Source organism: Temnothorax americanus, unplaced genomic scaffold, assembly GCF_048541705.1.
Source record: "Temnothorax americanus isolate GAGA-0224 unplaced genomic scaffold, ASM4854170v1 Scaffold87, whole genome shotgun sequence".
Lineage (NCBI taxonomy): Eukaryota > Metazoa > Arthropoda > Insecta > Hymenoptera > Formicidae > Temnothorax > Temnothorax americanus.
The window spans coordinates 68,038-81,422 of NW_027509810.1; the positions used below are offsets into that span (position 1 = coordinate 68,038).

The 13,385-nt window shown below is 35.6% G+C and overlaps 1 protein-coding gene and 1 long non-coding RNA gene across 5 annotated transcripts; both read left to right on the forward strand.

The window, feature by feature from the left end:
- LOC143907707 (uncharacterized) lies at nt 1-966 on the forward strand. Its single transcript, XR_013259952.1, has 3 exons — nt 1-360; nt 534-830; nt 900-966. It is a non-coding gene; the product is annotated as an uncharacterized LOC143907707 (long non-coding RNA).
- A 926-nt stretch (nt 967-1,892) lies between these two features.
- LOC143907705 (uncharacterized) lies at nt 1,893-13,280 on the forward strand. 4 transcript variants are annotated; one of them, XM_077424591.1, is made up of 21 exons: nt 1,893-2,165; nt 4,093-4,203; nt 4,512-4,697; nt 4,857-4,975; nt 5,432-5,678; nt 5,961-6,173; nt 6,543-6,721; nt 6,844-7,044; nt 7,151-7,310; nt 7,411-7,485; nt 8,514-8,864; nt 9,045-9,204; nt 9,449-9,654; nt 9,893-10,043; nt 10,310-10,503; nt 10,582-10,722; nt 10,955-11,051; nt 11,625-11,701; nt 12,352-12,535; nt 12,651-12,817; nt 12,940-13,280. In XM_077424591.1, the coding sequence occupies exons 2-21, from the start codon at nt 4,156-4,158 to the stop codon at nt 13,066-13,068; spliced, it is 3,285 nt and encodes a 1,094-aa protein (XP_077280717.1). In that variant the 5' UTR covers nt 1,893-2,165; nt 4,093-4,155; the 3' UTR covers nt 13,069-13,280. The 4 variants fall into 4 exon arrangements, with proteins under 4 accessions (XP_077280717.1, XP_077280720.1, XP_077280719.1 ...); XM_077424594.1 differs by having other exon boundaries at nt 8,535-8,864; XM_077424593.1 differs by having other exon boundaries at nt 1,937-1,956.
- Nucleotides 13,281-13,385: the final 105 nt, after the last annotated feature.

A 13,385-nucleotide genomic window follows, 5' to 3' on the forward strand; every position in this document is an offset into this window, starting at 1 on the left:
TGTTTCATTCCCGAGATGCGCAGTGGTCTAAAATAATGACCTGCCTTCTGACCAATCAAAAAGCCTCCCCAAATGTAAAAAGCAACATGGCTACTTCCATGATATGTAAGAGGTTAGATTGTTAGCCGCCGCATGAGCGGATTCTCGCTTAAATCCAACCGGCGAGTTTTGCTTATCTGACGTCTAGTTCCTGGTAGTTCCTGTCATACTTACGGAAGTAGTAGGAGAAAGAATAAAAATACACAGGACTCAATGTCTCTGCTAGACAGAGAGAAGGTGGATCATTACCGTCGAATGTAAATGCATCGCATAACTTTGCTTCTTTAATTGACTAATTTAGATCTAACATTCGATAAGAAGGTATTTATCATTAGAATTAATAATAATATTTATAAATATAAATGTTTTTGTTTTATTAGTGCATGTAATGAATTATATAAAAATTTCTTTGAAAGACATTTCATCATCATAATATTGTAACTTTGATGAAAATGTAAGCAACATATTAGCAATCTTCTTATCTGTTTGTGAAGAAGAGCTTCTATGAGGAACGGTCAGCTTATGATTGGACCAATAAGGAAAAATCGAAGTCTCTAGACAAACCATCGTACACCAGTTTACAGCGCAGTTTCTTGGGCCGGTCCAACGAATCTACTACTACGTTTACGCGAGCGTTACTTCTGTAGTAACTTATGATAATTCCTTCGCGTAAACGGGATTTTGTAGTAACTTACGATAATTTACTCCGCGTAAACGAGTGATATATCGTAAGTTACTACAGAAGTAACGCTCGCGTAAACGTAGTATACCTACGGCTACTACGATAAGAGGTTTGTCCTGGCCATCTTTAAATGTGCCAATTTATTATTAGTAAGCTACATATTATATTTTGTTTACAGAAACAATGCCATCGTGTTCCATAAAAAATTGCAAAAATCGAACATGCGACGGAGATGCAAGAGGAACAAACTGAGACAAGTTTGAAAGTTAATAAGACTGAGAAAACTAAACAGAGAGATAATAGAAAATAACATACGTAAGAAAAAATAAAAAATATATATAAACTGTCTAATAAAGAAAATGTTGATAAAAATAAAATAACGTTATAAAATATAAATGCATTTATTTATTTGTTATTATTATACTAGCATGCCCCGCCGGGCTTCGCCCCGGCCCCGGTATTTGGTGTATTTGGATATCTTTCTAGATTTTTTTTTTTTTTTTTTTTTTTTTAAGTTATTATGCTATTCAGGGCAGAGACGAATCCAACAAACCATAGATTATTAAAATCTGTCCAGCCGTTCTTGAGTTATAAATGGTGTAACTAACCCGACTTTGTTTTATATATATAAATTATACTAACTTTTTTATACACTTATTTTTTATGAATAGCACGGCTTCTAAAACTTAAAGCGGTCTACATAGTCCAATCTTATTATATTTAATATTATCATAGGTTTATATATATATATATATATATATATATATATATATTAATAAAGCATTGCAACGGCCATTGTATCAATGACAGCATTTTATAACGTAACTAATGGTTCAATGAAGAAAATTTGTTTTCGAAAAAGAAATTCTTATTTCGTCGGCTGCGTTTCGGCATCCATACAACTGATTGTAGAACCGGCCTAATCAATCTAGGTTAATAATTTTATCATTTCAAATTATATTACGTATTTTTATTTTTATGTAGTCTTTTATTACTTTAAAAATTTTTAATTTTGTTTGTATTTTTTTTACATTTACAACTTTTCTTTACATTTTTACCAATACTGCATTAGAATTTCGCGCTACATTTGGGGAGTGAATTTGATTGGCTGCTCCGTATTTGGCCGCCATTATGCGCAATGAAACACCTTTCTTTTTACATCATGAGTGAGCCGCCCGCCGCCGAGGTGCTCGCCGTCGTGGTGCTCCCTCCCGCCGCCCCGCGTCGAAGATTAGGTACATACGCAGCGCAGAAGCACCTGTGCGACAGTCCGTCCGTCCGTCCGTGCAGTGCACACGCACGCACGCCGAGGGGCACCGCACCGTCGCGCGCCGGACCGTACCCCGCGAGCGACGAGCGGCGAGGTTAGGATTCCGCCAAGTCCGGCCGGAGGAGTCGACGTGCGAGCGGCCGATGCTCGCTTCCCGACCCCGACTCAGCGAAGGTAAATTCGTATCGCGGACGATCTCTCGCCGTCGTCCGGTCCCGGTCGGCGCGTCGCGAACGACGCCACGCGGCGCCGCGTCTCGCGCGCGCGTGTGTCCGAACTCCGAACGCCGCGCCGCGCCGCCACCGCCACCGCACGCTTACCGCGGAGCTGCCAGAACCTAACCTCTTCTCTCCTCGCTCCGCTCCGTCTCGCTCTCCTCTCGCGCGCCGTCGCTCGCGTTTCTGGCCCGCGTTTTCTTCCCTTTTTACACGCGCCACGGCGCCGGTTCGCCGCCCCGAGTGCCCGGACGAATTCGTTCCCTCCCCCCGTCCTGTTCCTCGTGCCCGTGCCCCCCCCCCCCGCGTGGACCGACGGTCGGGGCTTGTTTATCACCCCCTTCCCTCCCCGAGACGATAGCTCGCTTCCCTGCGTCAGTCGTGGATGACAATAGACACAGACGTCAATTGGCCTGATCGAGCACGCACCAGCACGAGACGGGATTCCGCGGGTCTCGCGAAAGCCGCGTTGATCGTAGATAAGTATACCCAATCGTGATCGCGATGACGATTCGATCGTGTGCCTGACAGTGGGTTGAATCTCGCGAACAATCGTGCGGGAATGAGTCGTCGATAGTTTTGTTATCAGTTATTTGTCTCCGTGGAGGTATGGTAAACCAGTTTCTCTTGTGATGCCCGTGGATACTTTTATGGTGGCGGCGGTGAAATTTACGGACGTGTGACATCCGATATGTGTATTTTATAAGGGTTATCTTGAAGCTCACCGAGAAACGGTGAGTTTGTAAACACGCGTATCGGTTATGTGATTTTCTCACAGACGGATTAACATTCGATTCTATTTCATTTCTTACACGTACTTGCTGTTATTTTTCATGTTTAGTTAGTATATCTTAAGACGCGACGTAGGCAGCTTGTTAATTCAGGTCAGCTTGATATAGGATAGAAATTTGTACGACGCACACATCCGTGCATGTTGCCAGATACTTGAAGCTTACATGCAAAAACATGATTTATGTGAGGAAAACACATATTCAGGCGTTGTGCCTTGTCAAAAGAATATATTGAATGTATTTTGGGTCTGAACTGGGCGTGGGGGGGCTACACTTCTTTTTACTCCACATTGGAAGGAAAAAGATGAACTCTGAACTATAGTGCAGCCAGTTCAGCGCAATAGAAAACAAATCCATTGTCAGAAGTTCAAGTTTCATAAATTTGTAACTCACAAATGCTAAAATATTGCAAGTAGAAAATGTGTGTGTGTAAGAAATGGAATGTCAATTTTAATTAAAGAAATATAAAATTCGTCTAACATGTGTAAAAGAAAGATAGGATGGATGTGCTATTTATAAAGATACATTCCATATCCATTGTAATTGTATTTGTCATACTTAATTTCTTTTCTTTTTTTTTCTTTCTTGCAATACCTGAATATGTATCTTTTTTAACCTAAAAAGGTTCAAAAAGATGGCAGAGTAGATTATTTTGTGTCTAATTTTTTTATATTTTTACTAAATTATATATAGTGACGATTATAATCATAATTATCTTATTTATAGGTTATATCTTTGACTTACAGAATTTTTAATCTCAAAACTGTTAATTTTATACTAAAGTTTGATGCCAGATTCACGAAATAATTTAATACTTTATAGAAATTGGATATTGAAAATTTTAATACTGTTTATTACTAAGATTATTTTATTCCCAATCAAATTCTTGTCTTAAAAAAGATGTTAAAGCACTATAAACTTCCCTATTATTTATAATAGTGTACTTAGATTCTGTATCACAAGAGAATCAATAGTCGTTTTATATATATATATTTTTTTTATAATTGCAAATTAATATTGTTAATATTTAATGTTGATTTCGACCCAAGTTGCTGTTTATGTAAATGAATAAGACGTCTGATGGATATCTTTCAGAATATGAACGATTATTACCGCATCAGATATGACATTGAGTGGCATCAGTAATCAGAAGTTACAATGATTAGTACAGCCTGTACTTTGGAAGATGCGTGTAGGCAGGCTCAGGTGCGTGGCAAATGTTTCAAACTGAAATTCCTTTAATGTCTCAAAGCTTTCAATCAGTTATTAAAAGGATGGTTTTGAAACACGTCTTATAAAGGGTTTTATTTTCTATTGCTGCACTAGTTACACTAGTTCGAAGATCATACATACACCAAAGCGTGAGAGTCTCATATGTACGTTTGTTCAGTGTGTATGCACACTTCTCGAACTAGTGCAGCCATAGAAAGTCAGTGCAACAATAGAAAACAGGCCCGTAATGATAAAATTATAATTGAATGATTGTACAGCCATTCATTGCGTTGCTTGTACAGGATCTGGTATCCAGATGTTGGAAAAATGCCCAAGGTCAAAATTCATTGGCCTTAACATCGGATAAACCATTATCCTCCCAGAAAAAAGAGCAGGGTCACTCCAGGCATAGTATCCAATCCAAACTCACCAGACTCTATTTTGAAGAACTTTCCAAGGTTCCTCATGCAACCCCAGATTCAGTTTTGGTATGTTCATACTTCAAATCATTTGTTACTACATTTTTACTTGTTTTTTTTTTTTTTTTTTTTTTACGAAAATACATATATTGCAACGCGATAGTACATATATACCATGTATTTTTATATATGCGAGTACAATATAGTATTTTATTTAAAATGTTACAGAACAATCTTGAAAATGAGTGTGATCTTTTGGGGCGGTTAGTGCAAAGGGAAGGTTTAAATACGTTAATCGTTAATCTATACGCTGGTAATAAAGGATACTCATTAGCTGTAAGAAATAGGTAAGGATCTGTTTCACAATTCTGATTATTATTCTAAAACATCTGAAATGCTGATTAGCAATGATAATATCTAACTTTTTAAATTTAATGATAATTGACAATGATAATCCTATTACAAGCTTTAGATTAGATTATAATTAGATTATAAACCTTGCAATGTTTTTTGCGCGATAATAAATATATTATTCATTTAAACTGTTGACTCTTTTGGTTGCCCGCTTCTAGCGTTGCTATGTAGTCGTCTTTATGTTACAAATTTATTATGATATACTATTAGTACCAGATTAAAAATTGTTAAACATTATAATCCTATCGGGTTTGAAGCTTTTTGAGATACATATCAGAAGAGAGAAAAATGCGTTCATATGTGTGATTAATTTATTGAGATAAACGTTAATTCCCCTTAATTTTGGAATTGAGTTTTGGAATTAATACAAAGATGTTATTTCTCGACAGCGATAAGGGGAATCAGTACGATAAAAATTCATTAGCTGAGACTCAACTCATGGGTTACGAACAGGGTGAGCTACTTTCGTGCATAGATAATGGCCAATTGCCAGCTATGCTAGCCGAACAATTAGAATCCAGTTATTCACATTTATTTTACGACGGCTGTATGATCGCTGAAGTTCGAGATTATCGAAGATCATTTCTTCACAACAGAGCCGAGGTTCACCATGTACTTCTTAAACCTACCACACAGGTGAGATCTCGTCATCAAAGGTATATAGATTAAAGATTAAAGATGATATATAATAATAAGAATAACAATATTACAATGATTCTAATAGCGTTTTCTACTAAAAAAAAAACTAGTGCAACACTGAGTGCATTTTTATTGTTTTAATGTAAAAATTATTTACATTGCATGCATACATAGAAGCATAATTGCAATTATGCTTCTGACTAATATATTATTAAAGTCTATTTCAGTTATATTGAATATGTTTTAAATTAAATCTTGAAATTTACTATTTGTGCATAGAGCGTACTTTCGGATGTATCGACACTTACAAGTGACGGAGATTGGAGCCACGAGGAGCGATTAATGTTGGAGTCACGTTTAGTGGCAGCTACTCAAGGTCCTTTGTGCTTGGATCCGAATCCTATTCCTACCTTAGCTAGTACAAGAATTAAGCAATCTAAATCATTGCTTACCGATCATCAACTCATGCGACAAGCTAAAAAATTCTCTCAGGTAATATTTTAGTTTAAAACTTATTTACAATCTATTAATTAAATGTAATAAAATTGAAGATCTAGTTGCAAGAAATATTTATTAGATACTAGATATCAAAGGATAGTATTTGAATGTTGCATGAAAAAATTATATTTTATAGAAAATTAATATTCCATAGGACGTTATATTTTTATATATAATATAAATAGTACAAAAGGCTTAATTCTATATAAAATTTAATTCTATAAAGGATATTTTTACTGCAAATCGCAACATTTCGAGAAATTTAGAGAGATTTAGTCAATGTGCATATATTGCGCTGCTTGCTGTGCGTTACATCTGATTTGAACGTAAATATCATGGAGACACTGTGTTGCTTGACATCAGGTCACAGTAAATCGAAAAAGAAAATTGGAACAGTTGGCCCAGCCGGAAGGACAAACAATACATGACTTAATGCAGAAATTCCGTACGAAAAGAAGAGGATTAGCGACCAATACTGCCTGTCCACCGCCTTCTCTTAAAATTCCTGAGCTGCCTGCACCTAAACAGACCGATGTTTTAAGGTTCTTACCAAAGCATGTTTTTTCTCCACATTTTCATTCCCATTACTTGCAATCTACATTGCATCTTTTGATAACTTACTGTAAGATACCCGCGAAATTAATTAGCAATGGGATTCGATTAGATTCGCGAAATTATACGAGCGGCCACAAGAAACAACAGACTGTTCGCCACAAGTTATAGAAGAATATATATTAGAACCTGCGGAAAGTCAGGATTATATAAAGCTCTCGATCCTCCAGAGGCCTGCTACTTCCGAGTACCTGGGAGAACTTTATATGGACAAAAATCATCGGGATGGAGAGAGAAATGGCTCTTCTTGCAGGTGCATTTATATTATTGCTACATCTAAAACTACATAGACAAATGTCTGTGTAGTTTTGCACAAATCACAATTATTTACTAATAAATTTACTGAATTAATTTTCTAGGTTTACATTGGGTACCAGAGCTGTGGCCAATCATTATTATCAGCAATTTAAAGAAATATTTACAGAAGAGGGTAGGAAACATGTGAAAATAAAACATATTATACCAGGGCAGACTCCTCGTATTGCATGTACACCTGCCATGCTGCGAGCACATCAACAGGTACGTGTCATCTTTTTTTCCATTCAATGTCTGTTCAACTATTTTATTTTTTATCTTTTCTTTTGACTATTTTCATTAAATAAATTGATTATTCTATTAGGCGCAACAAGCAAAAGCGGCGCAATTAGCGGCTCAACAGTTACAGCAGGTTCAGCCCCAACACGTAGCACAACAGGTTTGTAAACTCGATTTACTTTTTTTTCTTTGAATGTGAATGGGGGAGTTACCAGAAGCAGAATTCTTAAAGGGGGGATCCTGGTTTAGAACACTCAGAAAATTTAGAAATTTTTTAAAAGAAAACTATAACTCCGATTAAATTGAAATTTTAGTGGCATTTCTATAGATTGATGAAGTACAACATTTTATTAATTTTATAAATATTTGGCCAAGTTAAAACATTGCACCATATTGCACGAGGCGATTATGTTATTGATCTAAAACACATGAGATATATTACTATTTGTTATTAGTGTTTTTTTGGCGTAAACCCCGATCAGGCTAAAAATAAATTAAAAAAAAAAAAAACTTATTTGAAGAAAGGATCGATTTTCATCATATTTTCAACACGTTTTTTTTCGCAAAAAAATAGTTTATTAATTTTTTATTGTTTTTATAAGTTTACCAAAGATATAACAATTATTTTGAATTATCCATGATCTGAAGCTGATCCGATTATAAATTATCGAGTTTTGGGCACGTATTATGGAACTTTTCGGAATATGTGCCTTGATGTCGACAGACTTACGGTTTCGAGTAAAACTTTAAATTTTGGATACTATTAAGACATAATTTTCTCATACAGTCTCATACAATTTCTGGCTATATAATCTGCTATTCCTGGTTCATAAAGCAGACTTTTTACTTCTATACTTTATCGTATACCTAGAAGATCGTGTTTTTTTTTTATGCCTGGGGTTTTCCGAATCCTTATGCGCTCCGATTTCTACCTGAGCGTGCCGAACGCTCGGACGAATATCTGTGCTGAATCGCTTATAACTTCATCAATTCTTCGAATTTCGAAATAACATTATAGGAATATATTCTTGAAATGTATACTATAAAAATATTGAGGAAAAATTTTTTTTTAAGTTTTAAACCGTAATCCCCCTCTTTAAATGCCTCTCTTGGTGCATAGAAACACAAAAAGATATATAAATGTGTATATGTGTTACAATTTTATAACAACCGTGCAAACATTTTCAGCAAATCCGCGCGTCATTTCAGATTTTATCACGGGCTCAAGGACAACTAACTAATTTGGCTAATCAAGTAGCCTCAATGAAAGCTATGACAGAAGCCACCACCTCTGCACAAAATAATCTGACGTGCGTGGACTCCGCGAATATTCCACAAGTTATCCCGCAGAATGACATTACTGCATTGAGCTCAGGGCAATCTTTGGCCAATGGTGGCCTTAACGCGTCGACCTCCGTGCAAATTAATAACTCCGCAATGGCAGTAGCGGACAACACTTGTAACGGTTCTGGTATTCTGATCTTTCAGAAGTCGGCTGGTACTATTAATAATACAGCAGCCACCAATGTTCCAGTTTTGGTAAGTTTTCACATTTATTTCTCTACATTTTATAACTATAAATTTGGACCTTGAATTTGGCAGTACACAAAAGTAATAAATAATTGCATTAAATTTAAGATTTAATAATCTTTTTTAATCTTTAATCTTTTATATCTTATGTGTATAATCTTTTAATCTTTAATCTTTTAAAATTTGCAGCAAGCGCAATTGCAAGCAAGAACACAGAACTGCATAGGTGATGCTGCCAATCAGAACCAAAATGAGCCGCCGTACAAGAAACATTCGACTAATCCAGCAATAAGTGCTCTTGCTAATTCCCTCATGAACTCCGCACAGCAATTCCAGCAACAAGCTGCAGGTTCGTTATCGCTTCACATTGTAAAAATTGTGCAATTTTGATATATCGAGTTAAACGTTATGTCTATATTTGTTTGCAACAAGAGAAAGTATTTTTATTTCTGCAGATTGGGCGAATTTCGCACTATGCATTTCGCGAAATTAAATGAGCAAATACATGTTTTTGCGTTCTTTGATCATATAATTCTTTTATGAATGTACGTATGTAGATTTATAATCGATATTGTATTTTATGTATATTGTAGCAAATGCTGCGGCCGCAGCTATGAATAACAATGTACAAGCCACAAACAAGTCCAACAATGCCGCGATTCTTAGTCTATTAAATAGCACCCCTGCGAATATAGCTCAGCGAAAAGTTCAACCCCAAAGGATCTCCCTTAATACTTCCATCCCATCTAGAGTTATCAGTCATGGCAATGTGATCAACGTGCCCAACACCACTGGTCAAGTATGTTTGATAAATAATTCAATTAATTTGTCTTGTGTTTTATTTATATTTTGTGTTACATACATTTAATATATTTTAGTTAATATATCTATGTTTTAACATAAAATTAAAAATAATTTCAATAATTTTTTTACATATTTAATTGGCACATTTAATTCTTGAAATATAACTGATAGTAATTATTTGACAGCTATTTTGATATAAAGTATATAATTAAATATTGCTTACTCGATTTTAGGTACGCGTGAGCTTAAGCTCCTCCGCTTTAACGGGACAGCTAAGTTGCAAGCAACAACCAGTGAAAGCGACTGCTGTAAGACTCGCGCGAGTCCAAGACCCTACGTCTACTCTTGGCTTATCAATGCCGGGACTTTCGGCTTTACTTGCTGGTACAATAAACGATATCTATAAATTATTACCTACTACTTAACAAGAAAATATAAAATACAGTCTGTTACACATTAATTTGTCATGGATTAAGAAGTTTTTGATTATACATCTTACTAAAATTTAAGCATTAAATCTGGCAAATTTTTTATATAATCTAACGTTTTGAGCGTTGAGAATGTTCATCGAATATAATTTAAACGAGCTTTCTTTCAAATATCCATTTTTTTCTATTTTTATTAGTAATATAATTTTTACATATGTACAGGCACGCCATCGGCTGACAACCCGATACCTGGAATGAATTCGACTTCATCACTGCTCGAACGGCTCACCGCTTCTTCCAGTCAGAGCAGTCAACCAGCGAGTCCGATGACTAGCCCATCGCCAACCAACGTGAATCTACAGGGCGTGAACCTCACTAGTCTGCCGAACTCCATCAACGGTCTACAGAACGTTCAGGTTGTTTAAAATAGCAGTTAATTTTTCTCATACAAGTCGATACAGATCGAAATAAATTGACAACATTGTCCATTTCAGGTATCGTTCCCAGGCTTGTCGCAACCTATCACGATGTCGTTAAACATGTCTCCGACCACTGGCGGCACCGTCACACCTACTGGGGTCATTGTCTCCCTCCCTATATCATCTGCCACAAATACTTGCACGACAGTATCGAGCGTTAGTATCGACTTGTTTATACAAGTAACTTTTTTGGTGCAATTAGCTTAAAGTAAAACATTCTTCGTAAACTCATAGTAGTGGATACAATAGTTTTCTTCACGTACATACACATGAAAGTGTTTATTGAAAAAGTTAATATCAATGTGTAAAATATACATGTGTTTGACGAATAAATAACTCCCTAAGTAATTTATCAGTCGAATATTATCCGAACGTTATACTATTTCAGATGGTAGCTGCAACAGTCGTTACGACAGCTATCGCTGGGAGTACACCAACGGTGGTGATCGCCAATCCTGCCAATGCTCACTTGTCTTTACCCATCGGTAATATATATAATTATATCCCGTACAATGGATACCACCGATTGAGCTTATTTTATGTTTAAATTCAATCTTAGCTTTTTCATACTAAATATTTACGGTCGATTTAAAGAAATTACTTGATTAAATATTTATATTTAAAAAATAGATTGTTTTACACGAAGCTCTTTAGTTCCTATAATTTTATCTATGGAAAACTATGAATATATAAAGGAACTTAAAATATAGATATGCGCCTATCTTGAGATTTAAATTATATTAGGCCTGTTCGTTTTTGCTGCACTTTTGAACTAGTGCAATAAGTTAGACTGGGTCTGTTTCTGTTACTGAACTGGCTGTACTAATTCAGAGTTTATCTTTTTCCTTCTAATGTGGAGTAAAATAGATAAACTCTGAACTAGGGCAACCAGTTCAGTAACAGAAACAGACCCAATAAAACACATTTTCTTTCATTTTAACTTATTGTACTAGTTCAGAAGTGCAGCGAAAACGAACAGGCCTATTTATTTTATTGATTGATATTTATTTTATATATAAAAAAATCTCTAAATATTTAATTGGCTGTATACATTTTAGCCCAATTAATACCATCTGGGGTAAAAGGATTGTCGCAGCAAAGTATGAGGAACAATAACGCAGTGACTCTTGCACAGGTATTAATTTAACAGATAATAAGGATACAATCTTTATACTCCTAAAATATGCATCCCTCGATTTACGCGATTACGCGATACTTTTTATACGCGGTAAATAATCGTTCCGTTTACACGATACTTTTTAAACACGGTCTCAGTTTTACGCGGTCAGAAAATACATCTTTCTATGGTATTTATTGAAATTATTACATATCAGTGTAAGCCAAAGTTCTTACCTGATTGTACTTATTACATTATTCTAATCTTTTTTGAGCATATATATTAGAGACCACATTAAGCTTGTTCGTACAAGTGATAAATTTACTTTTCTACACTTCGTACAAATAAACCATATAGCAGAGCAGCACAAACTACGTGTAAAGAGACATTATATAGCTAAATTTGAACCATTAACTGGCCCAAACTTATGTATAGATACAAAATACATAACTAAAAAATCAGTAACCAAAAATACGTAACATACACGTGCTTTTCTCTTACGGTTTTTTGTCTCCATTTACGTGATTCTCAACCGTGTAAAAAAAATCTGTGGAACGAGCATCGCGTAAATTGAGGGACGAGTTGAAGTAGTAATTGCATTTTATATAAGAAATGCAATTCGTGTGTGAGCACTTCATACTAAGTCATATAACATTATGTAATCTTAGGGAGGACAAGCAATCCAACTTATTGGATCTCAAAGACCACGATTTAATCATATGACTCGTCAAGTACAGTCGAATCAAGTTAAATCGGCTGTCTTATCGAATCAATTGGTGACAGTTGCGAAAACAGTAACGGCGAGTCAATTGATACTATCTGGTAACAAACAAGTATTAACTCCTATAATGGGTAAGTCAACAATGCCATATTGATATTTACGAAATAAATCGTAATTAAACTTTTGTCCGCATAATGCTTTGCACTTAACAATCAGCGATATCTATATAAATCTTCTACTTCGCAGCCGCGACGAAGCCCGTGCTTATGGCGTCACAGACGACGCCTTCTTCCCAAGTAGTACCTGTTAATAAGCAAACTCTATTGACAAAATCCTTGCACGCTAGGGCTTCTACTGGTCAATGCAGCCAGCAGACGCAAAGTCTCGGGGTGGCTACTTTATCCCAACAACAAGTACGTTTTAATTAAGAGACATTAACTGAACAATCTTTTTTTTTATATTATGTAATATTTTTATTATAAAATTAAAAGAATTAGCTACATTGTTGCAAGAAACATTTATTTTCATTTTACAGCTTCAGCAATTACAACAATGTTTAGCTGCGCAGCATAAAGTTGCTGTCGCAGCGGGAAGTTCTCAAAGCAGAACGCAAATTGAAGCTCAGAGAAATTCTACGTCTGCCCCGGGGGAAGACCCCGCCTGAATATGTTCAAATAAATGATAATGATCATGTTACGTCGAAATAATTGAAGCCCGCCTGAAAGAAATGTAGTGAGGCATTTGTATATTACATTATGATTATGAATATGAGATTTTAATTTTTTGCATGTGAAAAATGTGTTTTTCTTTTAAATTGTTTACTTAGTTACGACGAAGTTTTACTCTAGCAAATTATTCGTATCTGCCGACTGAAAATACACAAAATATATAAGAAAATATACAGGATATTTTACCAGATCAGTATTACATAATATTAATGACCATGTGCAATAAATGCATTTCTCCCAAATGAATGTCCGC

Coding starts and splice junctions, on each gene's coding strand:
- LOC143907705 (XM_077424591.1), top strand. CDS start 4,156: ATGATTAGTACAGCCTGTACTTTGGAAGATGCGTGTAGGCAGGCTCAG. Junction 4,976..5,431: donor TCATTAGCTGTAAGAAATAG/GTAAGGATCTGT, acceptor ATTTCTCGACAG/CGATAAGGGGAATCAGTACG. Junction 6,722..6,843: donor AAACAGACCGATGTTTTAAG/GTTCTTACCAAA, acceptor GGATTCGATTAG/ATTCGCGAAATTATACGAGC.